The sequence below is a fragment of the Cottoperca gobio genome, chromosome 9, assembly GCF_900634415.1.
Source record: "Cottoperca gobio chromosome 9, fCotGob3.1, whole genome shotgun sequence".
In the NCBI taxonomy this organism is placed as follows: Eukaryota; Metazoa; Chordata; class Actinopteri; order Perciformes; family Bovichtidae; genus Cottoperca; species Cottoperca gobio.
Window position 1 is genome coordinate 11,744,438 of NC_041363.1, and position 24,025 is coordinate 11,768,462.

The 24,025-nt window shown below is 42.8% G+C and overlaps 1 protein-coding gene across 5 annotated transcripts in view; it reads right to left on the reverse strand.

Moving 5' to 3' along the window:
• The window catches only part of smtnb (smoothelin b), a 46,262-nt gene that overhangs the window by 22,085 nt on the left and 152 nt on the right, over nucleotides 1-24,025 (reverse strand). For all 5 annotated transcript variants that reach the window (XM_029440076.1, XM_029440074.1, XM_029440078.1 and 2 more), the window contains exons 1-6: nucleotides 23,861-24,025; nucleotides 10,049-10,206; nucleotides 8,243-8,309; nucleotides 8,072-8,150; nucleotides 7,148-7,227; nucleotides 1,578-1,680 (exon numbers count right to left, since the gene is read on the reverse strand). The exon at nucleotides 23,861-24,025 is cut by the window's right edge. In XM_029440076.1, the coding sequence (XP_029295936.1) occupies nucleotides 1,578-1,680; nucleotides 7,148-7,227; nucleotides 8,072-8,150; nucleotides 8,243-8,309; nucleotides 10,049-10,206; nucleotides 23,861-23,911 (538 nt within the window). In that variant the 5' untranslated portion in view covers nucleotides 23,912-24,025. The remainder of the gene's footprint in view (nucleotides 1-1,577; nucleotides 1,681-7,147; nucleotides 7,228-8,071; nucleotides 8,151-8,242; nucleotides 8,310-10,048; nucleotides 10,207-23,860) is intronic.

The window sequence follows — 24,025 nt, forward strand, 5'->3', positions numbered from 1 at the left end:
ATGGTTTTGCAGTAATTTGTATGGTGCCACTGTTGCAGACCAAGGTCTTGTGTGAATGACATTGACCTGATATACATGCATGACTAGTGGCCTGGTATTAATGCTAATACTGTGTTCAGTCCGGTATTTTTTGTGTGAAATTGGCATTTTCAAACTTCAAACTTGAAGTTGAGCAAGTTTCTCTCTTCTGGGAACTCGAGGCACATTCCACTGAGCGTCTCAGCAAACATTTATTTCCTAAATCACAGTCTTACAAGTTACAGTTTGCACTAGAATGCAGTATGACTTAACACATGGCCATTGAGGTAAAGCTTGTAAATATAAGCTTTTTCGTCTGAATGGTAGAGGTACGCATTTGTGCTGTGTTCAAAGGCTAAAAAGAACTCGCCACGGATCTTATTTTCTGCCACTTTCCCTCTGCTTAAAAGACAACTGCCCATTCAAGAACCACTGGCCCACCCTGGCTACTCTGTCCTTTCCCAACCATAAACGGCAATGTCTTTTTTGATTGGTGTCCACTTTAAAAAGGCACATTCCTACTTTGCTTTTCTATGGTGGTCTTTTTTTTGTTTGTTCACCCTGCCTTCACCCTGGTTTAAATTGTAAGGTAGGGAATGGATAAATCAGGAACAGTGGGGGAGTTTCTCGGCCAAGTTAACTAGGCCTTAGTTCTGTTCTGGTATCAGCTTTATTTAGCAGAGGTGTGGCTGTTGGGTTTCCCTCTGTTGCTTGCCATAACCCCACCACCAACCTCAGGTCCATGAGAAGGACACTAGGAGCCAAGTCCAGGGCAGATCAGGCCACACAGAATGACATTATTATGGCCGTCATCCTCAGGGCCAAGTTTAGGTCAGCCAGGCCCAGGCTTAAATAAAAGGAAAAAAAACACTTTCATCTTCAGCCAAGGATGATCAAAGTTAAATTTGGTGTCCTATATCAGGAGCATTTCCAATTAATAGCTTGTCCAATTTTTTGTTTACCCTGAGGGGTTTGAATTGGACACGCTCTTATTGGTTTATAACCACATTTATGACTCAATAATGCACTTTTGTCATTTTACAAGCTATTCATCGTCAGCAAGGATTTGAGTGAACGAAGCCCTTTCATCCCGTCCTGAAGGCTTGCTTTCATACTAGTCTATTAATGGCTGGGCTAACAGAGTGGTTAATGAAATGGCTTCACACTTAAGAAGTCAAAGTCATTAAGCCTATGGATGTGAGTGACTCCAAACGGTTAATAAAGCTAGATAAAGAAGTCTGAACTAATATGAACTCCTGACCGCCACCTCAGGAGAATGGCTCCTTCAGCCGACTATTTTAACAGGCAGTGAAGAGGAAATTGCATCAAGTCGGATGTATGCAGTCACATAAACGCAACAGAGGTGGTCAGTGTTGGCTTTGAGTTCTTACCCAAACTTGACCTTGAGGTGAATGTTTACAGCACACAAAGGATTTTGTGTTTGAACGATTTCAAAAGTGTGGCATGGCTAAACATTATCTAAGTGTGTATAGCATACAGACAATATGTGTTATGCAGTACGACCGAAGCAGAAGAAGCAGTTTGGCAGAGTTTCTCACCTAATCTCTGCAGCTCTCTGCTTTGTTGTGTCTGCTGGCCGCGCAACTCCCGGATCTGAGATCGGATACGCTCTTGCTCACTGTGACTCTCCCGCTCTGTCTCCTGTAAAAGAAAAAAGATTCACACATGCTCAGTGCATTTCAAGAAAGCTCCAGACGCATCGTGCTCTTTACACTTCTCAGGTCACAATGTCTTCAGGTTTTTATTAGGAACAAACGGCCAACTAATTTCTTTGATCAAAAGCAGAGTGGAAACATGAGTCCTACGATCATCATGAGGTCAGCTGGTGATCACAACAGTCTTTTGTTGGAGGTTGAGGTCAAATGCTCCAGCCATGATGAGCAACATGCATGACCAGCTGGAAAAGTAAAGATCTGTTTTATTTTCTATTGTGTCCGAGAGAGAGAGAGAGAGAGAGAGAGAGAGAGAGAGAGAGAGAGAGAGAGAGAGAGAGAGAGAGAGAGAGAGAGAGAGAGCCAACATAAACAGTCAATGTATATCTCAGCTTTACAGCCTGCTCCCACTCCTTCAAGATTACCTGCAGTCTGTCTGCAGCACAAAATAGTAGTAATCTGGCCCTAACCTGCACCAATAGAAGAAAGTCGCAGCAGGGGTGACATCTCGGAGGAGAGACGGGAGTGTTTTGGCATATGGAGAGGAAACGGGAGATGTGTGGAGGAGGAAAGATGAAGACGCCGGCACTACTGTTGGACCTCTTGTGACTGAGCATGAGCTACTCCACAGGAAAATCAGCTGCACAAATAAGGCTCTTCCAAGCATGTGTGCGCACACACACACTTTAAATCTGTCCCACACATATTTGTAATCCACAACACTCCGAGGACTTGCAACAAGCTCTTGCCTGTGGAGCTTCAGGTGGTATGCGTCATTCTGTAGCTCATTCGAAATGAGGAAATATATCACGGCACAAAATGTCCTTAAAGGTGTTGGCGTCTGTGTTAAGAATAGTCTCACAAAAGCTTGGGTGGATTCTTTAAAAAAAAAATACAGCACATGACCTTACATACTTCAAATATAATACTAGATTTACAGCCTACTATTACTTCAAAAGGCTTCTGAAAACACATTCACAAGCTCTCAAGCATGCAAACCACACAATCAGCTGTCCATGTGTAAACTGTGTTATCCTAAAAGACTGGCTCAGTTGTCAGCAGCAGCTACAGAGAGACAATCTTCTGCAGAACAAAGTCACACCGTTGTGTTTTTAAAAAGCTTTTAAATCAATGCAGTGTGTGACCAGAGAGAGACCAAACACAAAGTCTGTTCAAAATGTAAACACAGCGAGAGGCAGAGGTGAGAAAGGACTCGAGGATTTCTGCTCTGTTGACGGTGACCTTCCCCACCTTGAGCAGATTACAGGGCAGAGCGGCTCAATCACCGAAGAAAATGTAATCAGACACTGTTGCAGGAGACAGCAGCACAAACAGGAAAGGCACAACTGGAATGGCACTGCTCAGGTTATGAAACAAATACACCACAGCATTAAATGTATTATAATGAAGTTAAATAAGATTTAAAAAGTGATTTCCAGGAGAAATCAATCTGTGTTTGTGAAAGAAAAAACCTTTCTTCATAAGAACACATGACATCACATCATAGCAGTGTAAATCTACACAAAAAGTGCTCCAATGTCATTTTTTCCACGCTTCCCACTTTTTCCATATGGCGCTAAAAAAGAGGCCGCACAAATTCTGGGGCATTAACAAAAGTATTTTTCTCCGCTTTTAAAGTCAACGCTAAATGTTGCTCATGCAGACTGGGAATTAACTGTAATGCTCAATGAGTCATTACAGTGTCTGATGAGTTTGGAGGACACAAAAGACTTGATGGCACTACAGTGTAATAATGCGAGAGGTCACACACAAAGGGGGAGTCACTCATTTAAAGAGTCGCAGGGGGAGAGAATTGTGTTTGAGCCATAAACCCAATTAGAGAGGACAAGTCTTTCCTCACCCGCCCCTCCTCTCCCAAGAATCAGACAGACAGCCATCATTTCACAGCTCCCACTAAACCACAGGGAGCATATTTCTCACAGACAGTGAGGCAAAGGGGAAAAAAGGGAAGATAAAGTGGAACTGGAAATGCAGACCAGAGCTGCCGAACCTGCTGCCAGCCACCAGGCTGTCATTAGCGGCTTCCCTCTGGCCCCAACAGTGAAGACCTGACAGAGTGGAACCAACACTGACACCGAACCACTCATCCCATGTGGCCTCAGGAGCCTGCTTGCTTTGGACTGTAATTGTGAAAGCTCAAACACGTAAACGCAAAAACAACTGTCCTCTCTTGTGACCACAGCGAGGCGTCGGCCATCTGGATTCCTCTGAACCCTCAACTCCACAAAAAATAACAACAATGAGGCACACACCTTCTTCAACAACCAACTCAGACAGCTGCGATCATCTACAGATTAACACAATGGGTTTCAATGCTCCAGTTTTCCATCTCTACGCTGGTAAGGTCAGACCATTGGAGGGTCTTCCATGTCTCCACATGGGAGAGAGAAAGAAACCTGGCGGCTCTTTTTCCATTACTGCAGCCTGAGGAACCACACACTCGGCTTACCTCCAATAACTGAAATACAGTAGCTGGAATGAAGTAGCAATCATCTCTCACACACACACACACACACACACACACACACACACACACACACACACACACACAGTGTGTGTGTGTGTGTGTGAGTGAGGGAACCGACAAAAAGAAAACTCAGCCCTGAGCCTCATTCTCATTTCTACTTACTGCACATCATCACATGCCAATCTAAGCCTGCTTTCTGGTCTTTTCTTTACATGGATCTACTGTACTTTTCCCCCTCCAGCACAAATCATCTCAAAGTCAGATAAAACTTCTGTATTGCAAACACTAGGCTGGTTTAAGACGATTAAACTACTCTTTCCTCAGGTCTATTCTTGCAACATGTTTATGATTAGAGAGAAGAGATCAGAGAGCAAACAAAACTCTGTCTGGAGCTGCAACACCCGCCACAACAACAGCCTCCCTGAGCTCTCCCAACATACCTAGATGGCATGCAAACCTGTCGCCTCAAAGACACCACTTACAGGGTTAAATTGGTAAATACATTCAAAGTATTACATATTCAAGATTTGTCTTTAACTTGTTCAGGAACCAGTTTCATCTCATGCATCATTAGGGTGTCATCTACGTCCTGAGAGATACACTGTCAGAAATGATCCAACTCAGCAATAAACCATTATGTACACAAACCTGAAGAAAGGTAAACAGAGAGGCAGGTACGTCCCATTCTCCAGTCAGACAGAAAGAAAATCGCGATGAGGAAAGATGATTAAACCGCCTTTCAGTGCATAAAAAAGATGAACACAGTCAGAGAGGAAACTTTGGTCTGTGACACGCAATAGCAGAGCAAATCTGAATGACATTTACCTTCTCTTCACTGACCTACTGCCTCTCTCTCACTCTCAGCAGTAACCCTCTTGAAGTCAGGACGTCCGCTAGTCTGCTGCTCTACTCCCTCAGCCACATCTCACACACACACACACACACACACACACACACACACACACACACACACACACACACACACAATACCAACAAGCCACTCCCTTGACTTCCCCTCCCTCCCATTCTGTCTCCAAAGGGATCTGACCCCCACCCCACACACACACACTTTTCTTACAGGTTAAAGGGTTGCTTGGGTGACATATTAACTTCTGACACACACAGTCTTAGTTTTTAACTATTTCTTTCATTTCTCTAACTGCTAATATACTCGAGACAAGATGATATATTTTACAGTAACAGAACTGCATGTAAATTATTGAATATTTATCACTTTTTGATCCTTTTTCCTACTGGCAATTTCTTGGTGCTACATACATATAATTAATGTCTTTTATATGCTGTTACGGTATGGGTTATCCCATTCTCTCATAAATAAGCAAAAGGAATCTAACTGTACATCAGCTATCGTTGCATGTCATTAAAACATGGCTATTAAATACATTTGTTACCTTCTAATGGGTGTTGGATTCTGGTATAATTACAGCTACAATAATCCACAAAACTTCCACTATATTAATCACGCAGATAGATTTTCCATTTTAAGTTTTTGTTACTTGAGTTTTTGAGCTGGTGTTTGTTTCAAGCTGCTGGCAGTGTACACATATTGCGTGTGTGTGTGTTTGGCTGCCGTGGAGGCATATCTAGGACCTCCATCTGCCACGGGACAATTGCACGCAGCTCAAAGAGATCCGCTGCTGTGATGTGAGTCGAAGGAGCCCTGCTGCTGCTGGTTGATGTTGTTTTTGGCCACGTCCCCATTCCAGCGCAGACTAGGCTGCTGAGGCACAGCTGGTGGGCGGCCTGCCTGTCTGTCTGTCTGAACTCTCCCTGCCCATCCAGACCACCACCTGCAGCTCACAACTTGACCACCATATAGCTCAGCTATCTTATAGGAAGTGAGGTAAAAAGGCTTGAATGTCAGAGCATCCTGTGACGCCAGCATGCAGTCATTGCATCCTATCAGCGGAGATCACACACACACACACACGCACGAAAAGCTGGGCTACAACAGACAATGGGTTGTATACGAACAGCCTTTCATTTCTTTCCTTGTACGGTGACCACATACAGTAAGAATTAACTTTGTTTTCCTCCACAGAAATCTCATCCACTGGAAACAGAGCATTCATCACAAAACTGTGATCAAACACAGCAGATAAGATAACATCTGGCTCCTGGCAGACTCTCTCAAACAGTTAAGCCTCATGTCTTCTCATCATGTCCGCTGCAACAACCACATAATTCAATCTGTTATGCTGGAAAAGATAAAAGTTTTAGTTCAACTCTGAAAACACCGTCCGTTATCATCCACTAGAGGGCTGAGAGACGTTTGAAGAGACTGAAGTTTTTAGAGAGGGACTGAAGAGGGATTCCGAAAGATGCGAGGTCGGCCATCAAAAGTATTTCATCAAATCAGATCAAATCAAATTGAAAGTCTTTAAGTTCTTTGAACCTCTCGTCTCTCTCTCTAAACTTTACATTTCGGTGAGCAGCTGTCACAGTGTGAAACCCTGCACAGATAGATGTGTGCTAAATGACAGTGTCTGGTAGACTGAGCCTGGTGTTAAGTGAAGGCAGTAAGTCATTTTTGACAGGCCCAAAGTAAATTTGATCTTTCTCCTCGTACTTAAACCTGAATGAGGATGTAAAAAGACAAAAGCACATTCTTTGCTCCGTGGCAGCAAAAGCATGTGCTTTGTGTGTGCGCTCGTGGTGTAGCCACATTCACGACACAGTGTGTGACTCAAGTCACAATGCTTGTTGTTGCATTGTTCATTGTGGCAGCGGCGAAACCTCAGTGGTCACTGTTGCCATGCAAATAAACTCTTGCACCCGCAAATTGGTCCGTGTTTGGTTCATTTTTGCAAATGGAGGCTGACAGGAGTGAGTGTTAGACTTGAGACCGTTTACTCATCAGTTGTAATGTGACATTCAGACTATATTTCAGGATAATGCTGTGACATTTAATCATTCCTCCTCCCATAGATGACTCTGCTGTACTCACCCCAGTTCCCATGCTGCTCTGGGGCTCCACACTCCCAGGTTCCAGGCAGCGACCCGGAGCTTTAACCTGCTCCGCACTCCCTAAAAACACACAAAGCAGTAGAACAATAACTAGAATGAAGTAGGCGACTTCATATCCCATCTGATGTCAAACTTCTGGTCATTTTGTAAATTAGGAGAAGCGAAAACACACATGGGAGACAAGGTGAGGTGATAGAGAGGGCGAGATAATCCAAGATGTCCTGATACGGCCCCGTAGGAGGATGCTGCATCATTTCAGAGTGACAGTGGCCTCACGCAAACCAGACAGCGCTGAGGAATGACAGGAATCCACTATCTGATCCAGCATCATAGGTAGATCTGCCACAGTAACTATGGCAGCCCGCTATCTCTCCCACTTGAATTATACCTACACATTACCGCTTTGTATTTACCCCACCAGTTTCTTTCAAAAAGAATTAGGCTTTACTAAATTAAAATTAAACTTGCAGGGAAGGAGTTCACAGTTAATCTCTTACCTGTAATGTCAGTGCCCTCGTCAGGCCAATCAGGGCCTTTCTTTTTAGCTGCCAAACGTTGGTACCAAACACATCATTTCCCTAAACTTCATCAATATTGAAGCAGTGGAACATCATGTTTAGAATAATGAGGGTTTTCTTTCTTGGCTTGACCTAATTTAACAAATGAATGCCATTATGGACATTATTATGGCCTTTCATATTCTCTTAATTCTCATAACGCTTTAACTACATCTTTACAGCTCCATCTTCAGACTTATTAAGAGAGCTGCCAGAACACAGTGACACAATGCATTTACCTTAAATGTTTTATTACAATCACTCAGCACATACGAGTTTAATTGTCATGTGTTTTTTTTTTAAATATATTTAACAGACACAGCTTTGAATAACACAGCTGGACTCACCTTGCTGCTGTTCATCTCTGATTTGTCTGATGGCTGCTCTGATCATCTTCCTCTCCTCGTACTCGCTGGCGGCACGGAGCTGCATGCAAACACACACGAAATCTCAGCACGCACGGGACAAGCATGCAGTGTCGCCATATTTCGCGATTTCTTTTGACCGTTAATACTCACCATTTTTGTAAGCTCATCGATATCCTGGATCGATTGTAGTTTTTGTGACAGGACGTCCAAGTTGTCGCTGGATTTAGGTTAGGAGAGAAGAGAGAGAGAGATAATGGTAATGAGAATCAACTTGTGCTCATGCAGCAAGCGACAAAACTGGGATCTTAAAAAGTCCAAAATGGTGGGCCTCACTGATTCTATCCTGAGGCCTCTCTGTGCATGTGAAAGGCAGCAGAAGACAATTCCAAAAAAAACACACACTCTGAGCCGGGAGTAACCCATCAGAGGAGACGCTCCCAAATCAAGCGTGGAAAAAGTGATACAGATTTGACAGCAATGACACACTGCGCCTGAAAAGTTCTGCTCTCATCCTCCCCTCATATTTCTCCATTTCACCGCTCACTTTTATGTTGGTTTCTATTACTCATACGTCCAGTTCTCTTATTATCTTCGCATTCCTCCATTCGTTGGTATTAAAGGATGTGTGGCACGTTGGAGTGGAATTCTTCACATTCCACCACAGAGAGGGATAATGCACATTTCAGACGGCGGTGTGTGTGTGTGTGTGTGTGTGTAGGTGTGTAAATGTGTGTGTCTTAACACGTGCAAGCATTTGCTACAGTAGGTATGCTTTCTCTAGCAGCTTCAGCGAGGCTTTATTATTGTAATCTGTACGTTTTCTGAGAGCAGCAGTGAATGGAAATGATTAGGTCCGACAAGTGGTCTTAACAGGATTCAGTGACAGAGAAAGAAAACAACAGCAGAAGGTTAAGTATCCTCTACACATCTGATAGTGTTAGCTCTTTGCTGTGCTCCAATCCAGGCATTAGCAGTCATTAAGTAACACCTGTTACAAGACTCAGTCCATCCTGACCTGCAGAGCTCATCTCAGACACAGAAATAACTTCAGTGTCAAAGCTTTAATTTCCCATACCATTTGAGTTATTGTCCAATTTACTATGGCTAAGGAGATGAAAGGTGCTTCATGATGTTTTGCTATGTGCCGTTTGGCTAAGAGTAGCTTCTCTAATCCTATAAAAAAGGTAAAGCTTGCTCTATGTGGGATTTCCACTTAGAACCAATCAGCTGTGATACGTATGCTCCGGTTCGTCAGAAAAGGCCTGCATTGATCTCCCAAATTACATAAATGCCCCCGAAAAATATTTGAATAATTATTTAACAGTTTTAATTCTCCTCCTTTCCCGTTTGCCTTCGGCTGTACCATCGAATAAAACCAAAAACTCAAAGTAATCTTAGAAAAACAAATGTTTTTCACTTATATTCCTCTAAGCCTTTATAAAATACAGATAATCACAATGTTTACAGAAAAACAAAGATGATCTTCTTTGATAAAGCCTGTTTCTCATTCAGTTTAATTATTGACAAAGTGGTTTATCATGTTGCTCAGCTGAAAGACTTGTGTGTTACTGGACGGGAACAACACTGCGAAGGCTTTGAGTAAGCCAATAAAGAGAAACAAATGAGCTGAGAAGAAATACTTAAATCTGACTCTCATGCGAGGTATTGTGACGTAAGGATGCATTTTTTTAAAGTTAAAGTATTTACTGTGAAATGTGCATACACAATGGAAAATGGAAGATTTACTGTGGTTGCAGTTTACTGTCCCCTATGATTTCCTGTCTTGACTTTTCCAGACTTTTCCCACTGGAAGCTGAGGAATGCTGCGTCTGGCTTTTGTGAGTGTTTTCTCAGCATCCCCAGTTCACCTGGTCTGGTGCAGTTTGTCATTAGGACAGGTCTCTGTTTGCATATGTGTGTATGCATGTGTGCGTTTGTGTGTGTGCGTGGTCTTACCTGTGCTGGTTCTCCTTGTCCTCCTGCTGTTTGAGGCGTGTGGGTCGAAATCTCTTGCTGGCCAGAGCGGCCTCCATGTCCTCGATCTCCCTGCTTCTCAACTCACGGATGGCTGAACGGATGATGCGCCTCTCGTCCAGATCCACGGTTCCATCCAGCTGCACGTACAACAGAAAAAGACAAACTAAATGAGAGCATGAAGACAAATGCGAGGGTTTCGAAAGTGTGCTCACACAGCAGGATGCCAAACATTTGGCTTGCAAAGGTCAGCCACTTATCGCTCTTATATTTGCATGTATGAAAGATTACACCACAGAGGCATGGTCAGGAAACGGCAGTTATATCCGCTGCTACAGTGAAGGGTCACAGGCTTGTTCTCAGTGTAAGTACAGGGCGGTGAATAAGCAGAACTGTAGGGCTCATGGTCATAGCCCCAACTTCTTTCAATTGCCTTCTTTTGCCCCTCTGTAATTAACGCTGTCAAACAGGGACAACAACACATTTGTTACAAGGGGCAGACTGAGCCAAACTGCCCAAACACATGTGTCCGGCCAGAGTGTCCTAAAATGTTTTGTGATTATTTTTAGCAGCTTGGCTCTAAGAACAGCACTGTTGGGCTGTCGGTTGAATGAAACTATCAGATGTATCGTACGGACATCATGCTCCCCAGAAGACCTTTCCCGCTGAGCATGTTGACATCAGCAAGTTATCATTGTGAGCATGTTAACATGCTAATATGAGCTCAAAGTCATGCTGTGCCGAAGTCTAGCCTCACTGTGGCACTAGCATGGCTGCACACTCTTGTTAACAACAGCAGCCTGACCAGACCAAAAATAAGTATCATTTGGGTGTGTTACATCCAGACAGTATCAGACAAAACGGCCCTTGCTTAGTTTTAAATGTGTTACAGGGTCAGCAGGGCCGATGAACGGCTTATCGATTGGTGATGACAAGTGATCTGACTTATCTAATGTGAAAAGACCGGAGACGAGAAACCGGCACGCCAACAGCTGGTGCTCAGCTATAAGTGCTATAAGTGTGTTCAGCTATCCGGGTGGACCTATTGTCCAGGTGTCTTCTTCTCTGCCTGTAATTCATGTCGGTTAAACAGTAGCCCGGCTTCAGGAGGCCCGTAGAGACTCAGATATTGAAGTGGCTCACTTAAAACGCTCACTGAGCCATTTCATCGCTCCGAGTGGCTATTAGTTAAAGGGTTTATTTTTTCAAGTGAAAGAGAAGTAATTAAGGTGTGCGAGAGTCTGTGTAGAAGCACATCTGCAGACAGACACACCAGTCAACGAGCTGGATGCTTTCATGTAAGCGACAGCCGCGAGCATTGAGAGGGTAGAGGGAGCCCTCTCCTGTCATATGAGAGACAGATCTCTCTTTTGGCCGACAGCGGGAGCCTGTCAACACATGCAGAGACGAGCAGCTCCTGCTCCTCTGGCTTTTCTAATACACTTCACGCACTAACACACGTTTTAAGGCTTCCTGCTGCACCAGTTAAAACCTGCAGAGTTGAGACACAATATGTATGCCCACTGTTTTTTTTTTACTAGAGGGAGCTGGATGTGGTTGTTAAGCTAAGCCTTGCACCCTGGTGGGATGAAAAGGGGGTTGATGTGCCCCCCTGCTGGGCCTCGAGGAGGATGAGGGGGGGGGTCTCACAAGAGATGAAGAGGGCCCATGGTTTTGAGGTTTCGCTGTGGCTTGACAAAATATGCAGCCCGAGCTGCACTAGCTCAGAGGGGCTCTCCTATATGCTATAATTTGTGGAAATTTAAAGTGCTGAGCTGACTGAACATAATGGGTAAGAGGAAAAGCAGAAAGAAAGCATATGAGGAAGGAGGAGAATGATAGGAGGGGAAAGTAAAGCAACAGGGTGACAAAGAGAAAAAGAGAAAAATGAAAGAGAAGCTGAACTCAGGCATGCCTAAAAATGGACAGATGAGAGCTGGCTGGGAAACGGCCAGGCCTCGAACGGGTCATTCCTCAAATTCCTGCTGACTCACACGGAGAGCGACGGGAGTGAAATCTGACGATCAAGAACTGGAGTCTGGTGCAACCCAGCAGTGTGATGATACAACTTCCAGGAGTGTCAGAATTGTTGGAAATCAGGAGAGGAAATGAGAACACACTTGCTCATTTCTCCCATTGTCCAGTGTCTCTCACATGCCCACACACACACACACACACACACACACACACACACACACACACACACACTAACCAAACACTCGAGGGAGCAGTCTGTTACCACAATGTCAAGCTTACTGCCGATGAATGTCATGATGTGATTATACAGCCAAGTACGCTGCCAAGTTTTAGGACTGACTGATTAATTTGTTCATTATTGAGATATAAGAGAACAGCCCCAGGCTTGGGCCTCTACTGTAAAATAATAACTTATGCTTAGTATTTCAAAACAGGCTGCATTTTTGGCCTTTTTTCTGTGCATATCAGTTTAAAGATAAAAGCAAAATCACATAAGAAAATGTTCAACAGACGAGGACGACTAAACTTACAGCATGTGATAGACTGCAGAACTGTCCAAATCAGTTACAGTAATCTTTTTGAAATACAAGCACAGCGAGGGGAATGAAAATCATGATGTCATGAAAGGAGGAAGAAAAACAATCCCCACATGGACACATCAGCACTTTGACTTTTACCTGCTCTAACACAAGACAGTTTAAATGGACCAATCAGTGCACAGATGGTTTGATGTGGAGTCAGTTTGGATTGGTTGAAACATTTCAACACTAAATTCAACTGGCACAGATCCAGCAGCTGTAACGGACGTTTCCTTTACGTATTTGAAAAGAGGAAAAAAAAACGAACCTAACTTTCCTGCACAGGAAGGTAATGAGTGGGCGTGACCCGGGCAAATAAAACACACCTAAACTTGGGTGCCTGCCAAAGAAAACAGAGTGACCGTTAAAGAACCAGAGACGGAAACAGACAGAGTCCATTTGTCAAAACCTGCACATGACAGTGGTCTTTACAGAGAGTCAACTGTCAGTGGGAGTGAGAGGGGGGGGGGGGGGGGGGACCACAGACTCACAGTGATAGCACCTTACACTATTGACTGTCTCCAAAGGCCTTTTTCAAACCAAGCCACAGACCAACTGTCACTGTGGCTCAAAACAACAACCACACTGTGACCCAAAGAGCAGCCGTTATACCCAGAGAGAAAGCTTTTCATGTTCCCACTGCTAACAGACGTATGAGTCAGAAATAACACATAAAGAAATTGTATAATGAAAATGATGCCGTCACCAAGCGCTCAGCACCTTTAACGACGGTGGGGGAGAAAGTCACGTCAAAGTCTGGTCTGCTGTACTAACTGAGGACTCATCGACGACTCTGAGGAAGCTGCTGCCACACCTGTTGGCCTCGGCAGGGTCACCTGACTCAGCTTGTGATATACAATGTTAGGAACAGGATGGACTTAGTGGACTGACGGGGTGAGGAGAGAAAGGATAATCCTGTAGGAACTGGGGCAATTACTTCTTACCACTCTTAATGTGGTGAGGAGCAAGACACAGAAAACATTTTTTATGTTTCATAAGTGGGCTTGCTAAGGCTTGTACTGTACTGTTGGGACACTTTGAGTCACTTCCTACTGAGCAGCAGATCTCTATGGAGTCAAAACCTTAAACCTATATCCAAAGACTTCCAACTGAAGCAGCTCAATCTATCACAGCCAATTAGAGAGTTCATGGTTCAGCAGTAATCCGGACCAGCTGGTGACACACTCCTGAGGACAGCAACACCCTCTGCACTCATCTGCTACACATGAAACAGATTTAAATATGATTTTTAAGTTTAATTTATTGGGGCACACATGGAAACAGCCTCAGAAGTGGTCAAATATGGCAAGAAGTCAAGGTTCTTCAGGGGGTTTAAATATACTGAGCTACTATTTAGTGGGTCTGCCGTCCACAGCTGAGCTAAACGCACACGCTGTAACAACTACCTGTGGGTGCAGCACTGAAATGAGATTAAGTCCAACCTGTGGAGTAGAAAAGAATCAGACCACTCGGCTAAATTACCGTGTAAATAGAAAGAAAACGTTGTACAAGTTCAGATTTGTCTTAATTACACTCTTACATCTCTTCTACTCTATTCATTTCATTTATCCATAGCAACTGAAACATGGATTAATGTTTATACAGCATAACATACTGTGATAGGTTTAGATAGGTCTATGTACGTACAGCAGGCTGTTAGTTTACACACTATTAGGGCTGGGTATTCTATAATACATACTTTTTTGGTACCACAAAAATGTGTCTGTAGCATGGAGAATCAAAAACTGTCAATTACTGAAAGTTGACATTCAAAGCATGGTCAAGTTTGCAGTTATGTTTACTTACTACAGATTGTTTGGGGCTTTAAATCATAATTTCACACTGTATTTTTGTTCCTTCTACAGCATCTACATAGAACAATTATTAAAGGTTACAAAGGTCAGGTCAAACATCACAGTTCAGTGTATGGACAGCATCTAACTGAGAGCTGATATCCTGACACGAACAAATGAGTATGTATACTTTCTGCACGCGTGTGAGTCCATGTGCATGGGTTTGAGTGAGAGGCAGGGGCGGGACTGTGTGTTTGTGCATGAATTGAGGGTTACAGTAATAATTTCCAGAGCAGGCTGAAGGTTAGAGTGCAGCCAGGCAGCAGATCGGATCAGCGCTTTAAACTCACTTGTGTCGAGCCCACAAGTGAGTTTGCCCTTATAAGGGCACATGGGACACTCCTGGTAGCAGAGCTGAAGTGGATTGCTCGCTGCCACAGAGGAAGCCAAACTCTTACTGACATTGAGACGGACACAAACAAAAACAAATAGAGAAAGACGGAAAGGGTGAGAAAGTTCAAAAAAAGTTTTAACCCCCTTGAAATCTCTTTATTGGCTTGCTTTGGGGCAAAACTTCCAATTTGAAATCAGGTTAAAGCCTATAGATCATTTCTCATTACCTCAGGAAAACAATGCATGCATACAGCAGGCTGGCCCACCACACCCACTCATAAACGACAAAATAATCAGGATCCATGAGAGCCCTGCAAGGCATGGGACTCCTGGTTACTCAGAAGAGGGAGTTTCAGTCACCTCTCAGCTGAAGAATTAACAAAGAAACAAAGATTCAAGGTTGGAACTCATTGAACCTTTGTAGTCTCATAAAAGGAGGGAGTACCTGTGAAATATACAAGCCAGGGAGAAAGAAAGATTACTGCACAGGTGGCAAAGAGCTCTTTGTGAGTGCGGCTGCATGTGTGGGATGGCATAACCTTTATTAATAACTGGATAGTAGGACAGAGCCCCAGAGCAGACCTGGGAAACCAGTGTTCCCCTTTACACTTGAGGTAGCAGGCATAAAGAACAGACGCATAGAGGAATGCATGTCGGTCAGAGGGGGGTACAGGCATCAGCTATGTTCAGTAGCGCTGTAATGTTGTGCGTGTTACTGACTCATGCTCATAGTAGAGTCTTACATCAGTGCAGTGGACTACACACACTGGGGGATTAATAAGTGCACACTTGATTGTGCACACAGGGTCAATGCTCTGATCTAAAACAGAAACATATTGACGCGGACCTCTACCAAGGCCAAAGGTGAATTGATTGTCCTGATGGTCCCATTTCCTGATTTGGGTTGAATGCAGCACAAATGCCCTATCTCAAAACAAAAGTGGAACAGAAATTGTGTATCCGCCCCGTGATTTGGATTCGCTCAATAATTTACCAGGTCCTTCATTGGCCCATGCTACACGCCTGCACCAAGTTTCATGAAAATCTCGGTAGCAGTTGTTCCGTAATCCTGCTGACAGACAGATGAACATAAACCGAGCCAAAATCATAACCTCCTTGGCAGAGGTAAATAATCTTATCGTATAATTGTCCACAGTAAAACATATTTCTCACAGTCTCAATAAGCCACCTCCGTGAGAAGTTTTGGCCCATATCAGCCGTCTGGCTCCACAAACACTTAGTCCCATGTGAATGTGTCTCACTACAGAGTTGCAGGTCACAGAGATTCAGGTCAGTTACAGCCTGGTCGGGACAACTGTGCTCCACATTTGCGAGCCTCATCAAAAGGGTTTCATATCGGCCAACGCAGGGAAAAGATCTGACTCATTATTCCCCTAAAAACTGCCAGAGCTGTACAATACATTGATAAACGCTACACTGTACATGCGAACCAAGTGTGAACATTACTTGAGTCTTGTTTGTGGGCATTTCACTCTGTAATCGTGGGTCAAATGTTGAGTTTGTTTGACAAGGTTATGTAGACTTTTGTTATGAAATGGGTGCATAGGTTTTCCTCAAAGTTGAGTTTGCTCCAAAGAAAACACCAAAACTAAATTTTCCCCCAAAGCAGGATCTTTTCTTTTCAGAGCCTCTTTGTTTAACGTTATGACTCATCATACCTAATAATAGGAAACCCACAGAGGAAGGGAGCTGTCCACAGTTTGTTAGTACCTCGTGGTCATAGGCAGAAGATGACATATGTCAGCAGGAAGGAGTATTCATAAATAAAGATAAGAAAGACTGCATTGGGTCCTTCACTTCAGCTGGTCACACTAAATCTTCTCCAAATATGGGACATCAGTGGTCAAAGCGACGCCGTGGTCTCTTTTGGTTTAATTAGGGGAGAGCAAGGAGGTGAGAGCGATGTCCCACAGGAGGGAACAGAGAGGGGGGATTCAAGCACTTTGGGAGGCTGCAGAGCACAAACAGTTTGTTCTAATAGATCCATGAGAGCCAGCCATGCTGACTCGCTACAGTACCTTTAACAAAGGCAGTGAGAGTTGCTTAGAGACAGACCAAATAGATCAGCTGTTATTATCTCAAAAATGCCACAACATTAACAACAGTGGTCTGGAAAGCAAAACATCAACATCCTCTCGATGATTTTTAGTAGATCTCAGGAAATCGCTCTTTCCTGGGGGAGTCAATATAGAAAAAGGCCAAAACCACAGTGTTTCTACATGTCTCTTTGTTGTTCTCTTGATCTCGCTCATCTGTTTTATTTCCCATGTCAAAAGTACCATCCTTTTCTAAGCTTGTAAAGTGTGATACGTGCAACTTTTTCTCCCGCAGGTTTAATTCAGTATGTGACTTGGAAGAAAACCCTAAAACATTTCTGATCCTGCAGAGTGCTGCATGTCTTTTCCTGTGTTTTGGGCAAAGCCAATGGATGCTGAACGTCAAAGGCATTTTAATAGCATCTCTGTAATTACATGAGTCACGATGTTCTCTTCCCCTAAGAAACAGATTCCTCATTTCATCTAATGTGGACGTTATCCAAGTGTTAGGTTTAATTGTGCAATTGCACAACTTTAACCTCAGAATTTTCAATTTGAGCTTTAAATATTAATAACTCGATGAGAAAGGTTTGCTCGTATTGGGACATTATAGATCAAGCATGAGACCATTGAAACAACAGCCACAAGGCAGATTGTTGACATCTGGTAAGTGTTTGTTCTGAGTCTGAAACACCTGGAAAGCAGTTGAAACAGCAGCTTGGAGAGTTGGTCACAGAAAAGCAGCCTCTGAGCCCCTAACGCATTCAAAGTCTAGCAGGGATTTCGCTAGCCAGAGACGCCTGGTGGTTGTGAAGGAGACCACCGTCAATCCCTTATCCAGACCTTTTCCATTTGGCATAATGATGATCCAGACAGATGGAGCTCAGTGATAGAAACCATCTCTGTTGGATCACTTACCAAACAAACAGACATAAATACCAGAGCAGCTCTGACAGCAGAGTCCGTCTCATATTTGACACTTACAAAAGTTGGTTCACCCCTCGGTTGACACCCCCCATTTATCATGGCAGAATATACTGTATTCATTTATTGAGTCTAGACTGCACATATCATACGATTGAGGTTACCGTTTACCTGCATTAAACCAAAGCCCGCTCTAACGTGATTGGGCAATACTACTTGGACTACAAACGGAAACATGAACTCTTCCACGATAACAATATCTTGTCCTGTTCACCACAGATAGAGTTCATGTGTAGATATGTTTACATTTCTGTTCTCTAGAACTGCACAACTCATAGACAAGGAGCATTAGCAGTATTATAGGTCTGAATGATTTACACCTTCAAACAGTAACAAACTGTTAAATCACAAGAATGTAATCACATTACCGCGCTGACACAAGCCTCTGTGAGGTTTGTTTGTCATATTAAGTGTTAAACTGTCACATTATTCTTTATTCTTTAAGGACAATACTGCTCCTCGTATTGAAATACCACTTTATGTTTCTAAAGTGTCATACACAGCATTTCAAAATGACAAAACAATACCAAGTATCCACTTTAAAAAGGTTCAATGTGTAAGATATCCCAGAATGTACACTTTAAACAATGAACTAACATTATGAACAGAGTGTGAAGAGGTAACAGTGTTGACGTTTTGTTAAAGACGTCTTTCTGCTGCAGAGATATCTACTGAAGTTAGCATGCTAACAGCTAGCTGCGCGCCGTGCAGTCTGTAATACCACTTGTTCCTCTAGAGGTGATAGTGAGTCACTGTAGCTGCCAGTCTGCCCTCAGTACAGAGGGAGAAGAAGTACAGCTGTCTGACTCGCTTGTAAATATTACAGCCATGTTCTGTGTCTGTTTTATAGTTTGTTTATTGGATTACATTCAAAGTGGCAGAAATGAGAAAACCACCTCTCTTTGTCCTCACAGCTGCCAGGAGGCTGTTTCTCTGAGCGTACACAGGTCCACAGCCCGCTGTGACTGCCGGCACTGGGGCTTGTTCTGGCTGAGCTCAAGTCTCTTCAGCCGCTAACTAAAATATTATTATTACTATTATAGATAAGAATTACACATTAAACCTTTAATAAGAAAATATGACACACTATACTCGATTTCAACTTTAAATGTGGAGTAAATATTTGCTGAAATACATCTGAACAAGTTACTTCTAAGTATTGTTTCAGAACAACTTAAAGGTCACAGATTAAAAAAATACTTTTATATGCACATCATGGCAAAGTTCACTGCTGTTCTTTTCTCATCCTTCCAGAGCCAAGTGGCTGGCTATTTATAGCAGTATCCAGAAACAAAAGCTTCCTGTTTTATCAAACAAACAAGTGACTACTTATCTCCATGTTCCCCGGCCAGTGTATTTTAGATATTAACTGTCAGAGGCTGAAGTCTGCAGTGTGTAACTAAACTGCTCTCGTTGTAGTGATAGACTCAGTACTGTCGCTGCAGCAGTGTCCATAACTTGTCAGTTTCGATGCTCTGAATGCTGAAATGTTAATAGCCAATTTTACCTCCTCGCTGCCACCTTTGAAACTTAATCACATGGGAAATGCTTCGTGGAGAAGGCGTAAATACCTGTGAGAAAGATGACAGGCTCAGCAGAAAGAAATCAGGTGTGCACTGTGAATGCTGTGCTTGTAGTTTAAAGCCTGAGAGACTTTTCTTGTGAGAGAAACACTTTCAACTCTGGAGGTCTAAGGCTTTTTGTGAGTGTGTGAAGCAAGGAGCCGGGGGAGATGTATACTCTAAGGAAGATCTGTTGCATGCAACAGCTTGTATCCGAAACACTGCAGCCTCTTTGAAGACAGACAAATGGATTTCATGATCGTTGACGAGACTTGCAGTATCATGCAAGACTCTCTTCAAATTGTACTATGTGACAAACACAGTTCAAGATGACGTATAAATATTCGGTTTTGTCTGACAAACTGTCCAAAACCCAAACATATTAAAGTTAACCATCAGGTAGGACAAAGGGAAGCCTCAAATCTTCACATTTCACATATTAAATCAATTATTGGATTATCATAATAGTAGCCGTTAAAAGAATTAAGAAGGAAGACATTTATCATTTCAAATACGACCTCTTATAACACTTTCTTAAAGTGTAAGTGACAACCTAAAAAAAACTGAACATATATCCAAACATGTCCCGGACGACAGGCAACACAATTCTTCCGATTTATTCGGTCCTGATGATGAGTCTGACATTTTGGACCACGTCTCCAGGGGGTTAGGGGAAACTGGGACTTTACTGAGAGCCCACAAAACAAACCCATTCTTCCTCTCCAACTGTAACCGTTGAGCCCTTGTCAACACACAAAGGGTCCAAAGAGCCATAAAACGAAGGCCCAGGGGTCCCATATATCACAGAGACCGGACCACAGAGTGAAATTGCCTTATTTTAAAACATGCGTGAATGCTTCTTGCTCACCAGGGAGAAAGGACAGTCACATGGCTGGCAAGACGAGTTACAAATCATTATGAGAGACATGCAGCATGTGAAATCAGCCCAGCAGGCGCCACTGAGGGAAATGTCTCCAAGCATGTCATGTTAATTAAAACAATTAAAAAAGGCAGACTTGTGTATTAGCAGACCACAAACCCTAAAAGACATATTTCATGCGTATATTAACATTTGCTAGCTTTTCCTGCATTCTTCACAATATGCAGTGCAGCGGAGGGGGGGGGGGGGGGGGGGGGGGGTTCCAGAGGTAATTAGAAGGGAGATCATGGTGTGGCTGACAGATACTTAAAAAGACAAACCTTATTCTTAGTGAAGTAAGCAGATGCCACAACAACAGACACATGTAGACATGGCTCGTCCTGCAGGTTTGTCACACACACACACACACACACACACACACACACACACACACACACACACACACACACACACACACACACACACACACACACACACACACACACACACACACACACACACACACACACACACACACACACACACACACACACACACACACAGGAAACTATTGCCACACAGCACATTCAGGGCTGTAACAACAGATAATCATCACCCTCCAAGCTGCCAATCAGCTGATGCAATCTATTTTCAAGTGACAGTGGTTGGAGTGGTTTGCTTTGAAAGAGCTTTTTTTCCCCCACTGGCTTCAGCAGCTTTTGTGTTTTTGTGTCCGCAGATCTTAAGCACCATTCAGACAGATGACCCGCAACAAACATCCTGACAAAAAGAAACACCAACTGATTATTTGAATAATTGTGGTGGCCAAGAGAAAAGAAAAATGCTTTTGCTGGTTGCCATGGAGGGGATTAAATGAGCAATATAAAAAAAGGCAGCCAGGGCTTTGAATAGAAGTGTAGAGAAGGGATTAGTGGCGTTAGAGAGGCCGCCATATGACCTTCTGACTGTTTAGTTCATTAAGTGCAACACAAGCCTGGAGTTTGTGTTCGTTATCCAACTGTTGTTTAACAGAAGCTCCTCCACGCGGCTTCACTACCAGTTTAATTACGCCTGGGCTTCTCCAAATGTCCATCATCTTTTACTGGAGTCCTGAAAAACCATTCCTAATTTACAAACTCCTCAACAATTACTGAGTTTAAAATGCCACATAAAGGGGTTTTAGATTGAATAAAAACCAAACACAAAAGGCTCCATTCATGTCTCCGTGGAGCTAAATTTGAATTTCATCACATCCCCATTTAAACGTCTCGTCTGAGCAACAAGTTTAATCACTTTGTTTCCGTTGAGTTCACAGTGGAAAACCCTGGCACTCGAGTCCACGCAAACATCATCAGTGTGGGATCTCTGTGACCTTATAGCTGGTGGTTACATGTGAGGGGGGGAAGACGCTGGGGAAGATGAACCCCATGAATTCCACCATCTGCATGATACGCGTTTTACTCTGCTGTGACAATGCTGGCGTTTTGACAGCGAGCTGTCGCAGGACACAGGCCTCATGGAAAGATTCAGACAAATCTTTTCTAATAGATTAATCAGAAATAAAATATTACTGAGATAAAACTCCTGTGGCTGGGACTCTGACTCGCATACACCTGTACGCTCTACTCAATGAATTATTCCTATTCTAGGTTTCTGCTTATGTTGGCTTGTTTCGTGTATAAAGATATTCTTTGTGTTTGAGGTTTTGTGTCTTTGATAAGGAATAAGGTTAATTTGTTTCTATGTTTAAAAGGGGAGGGCTCTGAATAAGCCTTTCCTCTCCTGTTTTTTGTATCTTCATTATTAGGGAAACTTGAATAACTACAACAAACACAGTATTAGAAAACCAAAGAGGTCGAGCAAAAAAGCTTGAGATTCTTCCTCATTCTTTCCACTGCCAACATCTGTAGTGACCATTTTGAGTCTTTCCTCCGTCATATTCATTTCAACTCCCTCTTTCGTGCTTTGCTCCTCTATAAATAAACTCAGACATGCAGTGATCAATGCAACCAATACGCTAGTAAATCATTATGCTGAAGGAAAATATGATTTCCTCAATAGACACTTGTGATAAAACTTTGGTTATTAAAGTGATTTATGAGAAGAAAAGTCTTCGCCAGACGAGTCCAGACTTTGGGGACATAATGGATAAATAGTCTCTCAGGCAGGTCAAGAAAACATTACATTTAGACCCCGCCTTGTTCCAGAGTAAACAGCCTTCTCTTGTCGGGTTTACTGATCTATAAGAACAGATATCAAAATGTTTTTCTGAGATGGCCTCTTCTTAAATATCACAGTCTTTTGAGGATATCGAGTAAAAATCAGATACTGTAGTTTAATCTGACAACGTTATTACCCAAACTTTAAATGATACTTCCAGGTCATTACATAGTCGTAGTAGCCATTATTCCACAGATGTTTTATGTACAACAGCTGCATATGTTTAACTGTGACGCACACAAACCCAGTGTAACTGTGTCTAAACAGGGACTGGCTGACTCATGCATCGTTGTAAATGTTGTCTGTTACAGGTGTCATGACAGACAGACTGATGTCTCACCTTCCTCAGGAAATAGTTGGGACATGACTAATGCGAGTGTGAACCAGGAAGTCTTCTTGTTTACCTTATTAATACTGATTTGCTGCTCACACTTATGACATAATGTCTACTTCATTAATGACAAAGACTTAATATATCATCGTGAATCACCGACAAGTGAAATGAACGTTACTTTCTTACACTGTTTTGTCATAGAGACACGTCTGACAGTCAGTGTGTCATCATACATCAACGCTTACGTGAATCAGTTCTGGCTGTGACTAACTTTTATTTATCTTGGATCAATCTGTAGATACATTTTAAATGATAGAGAAACATCCTTGCGTTTCTGCTTAATAAATGTCCTAAACAGTTAAGCAATTATCAAAATGGTTGGCAAATTGATGAATCAACTTATGGTTTTACGTCTAGTTTATGCTCACAAAACAACTCTCTGTTTAACTGCAATGAGAAGCACACTGGAATTCAACACTCACACTTCTTTAGATCTGCAACTAACACTTTTCATTATCCTTTAATTTGCTTTTTATATATTTCTATTATATAGTTTATTCCATGAAAAGTAAAAAAAAACAATATAAAACTTCCTCAAACCCAAGGGGACCTCTTGTGTGTTGTGTGATGAACAGTCAACAATATAAAAGTGACTGAAACAATGAGCCAGTTATCACACAGAGCACCAAGAAGCACTGCATGTGTGCAAAACACCTGTGAGGATTATCATATATCTGACATGAATTATCAAAAGGAGCCAAACATGTTGGCTATCCTTGAATCAAGCTGTTATGTTGCACTACAGTATGTAACAGTAACACACCAGCATAACATACATTTACATTACTTTTCTTATAAGACATCATATAAATACATCTGATACAGACTATAGATAATGACAGTGAACGCCTCTGCTGAATGCTAGGCTACATTCATTGTACTCTTTGCCCAGGCAGGTAGCAGGATCACCACAGTGGTGCCCTTTCATGAGCAGCATGTCACTTCAGTTCAGCATCTCCACTCATGTAACAACTCACCAAGGCTCGGAGAGAGGACTCATCCAGCGCCGAGTAACTCTCCACGGACATCTTTCTTGTCGGGCTCAGATGAGACGAGAAGGTCTGGATGATTTCAGACTGGTTCCCCGGTCAACGTGTGGTCTACCACCTGCACGACTTGTTGCTGCTTTTGTCTTTAACTCA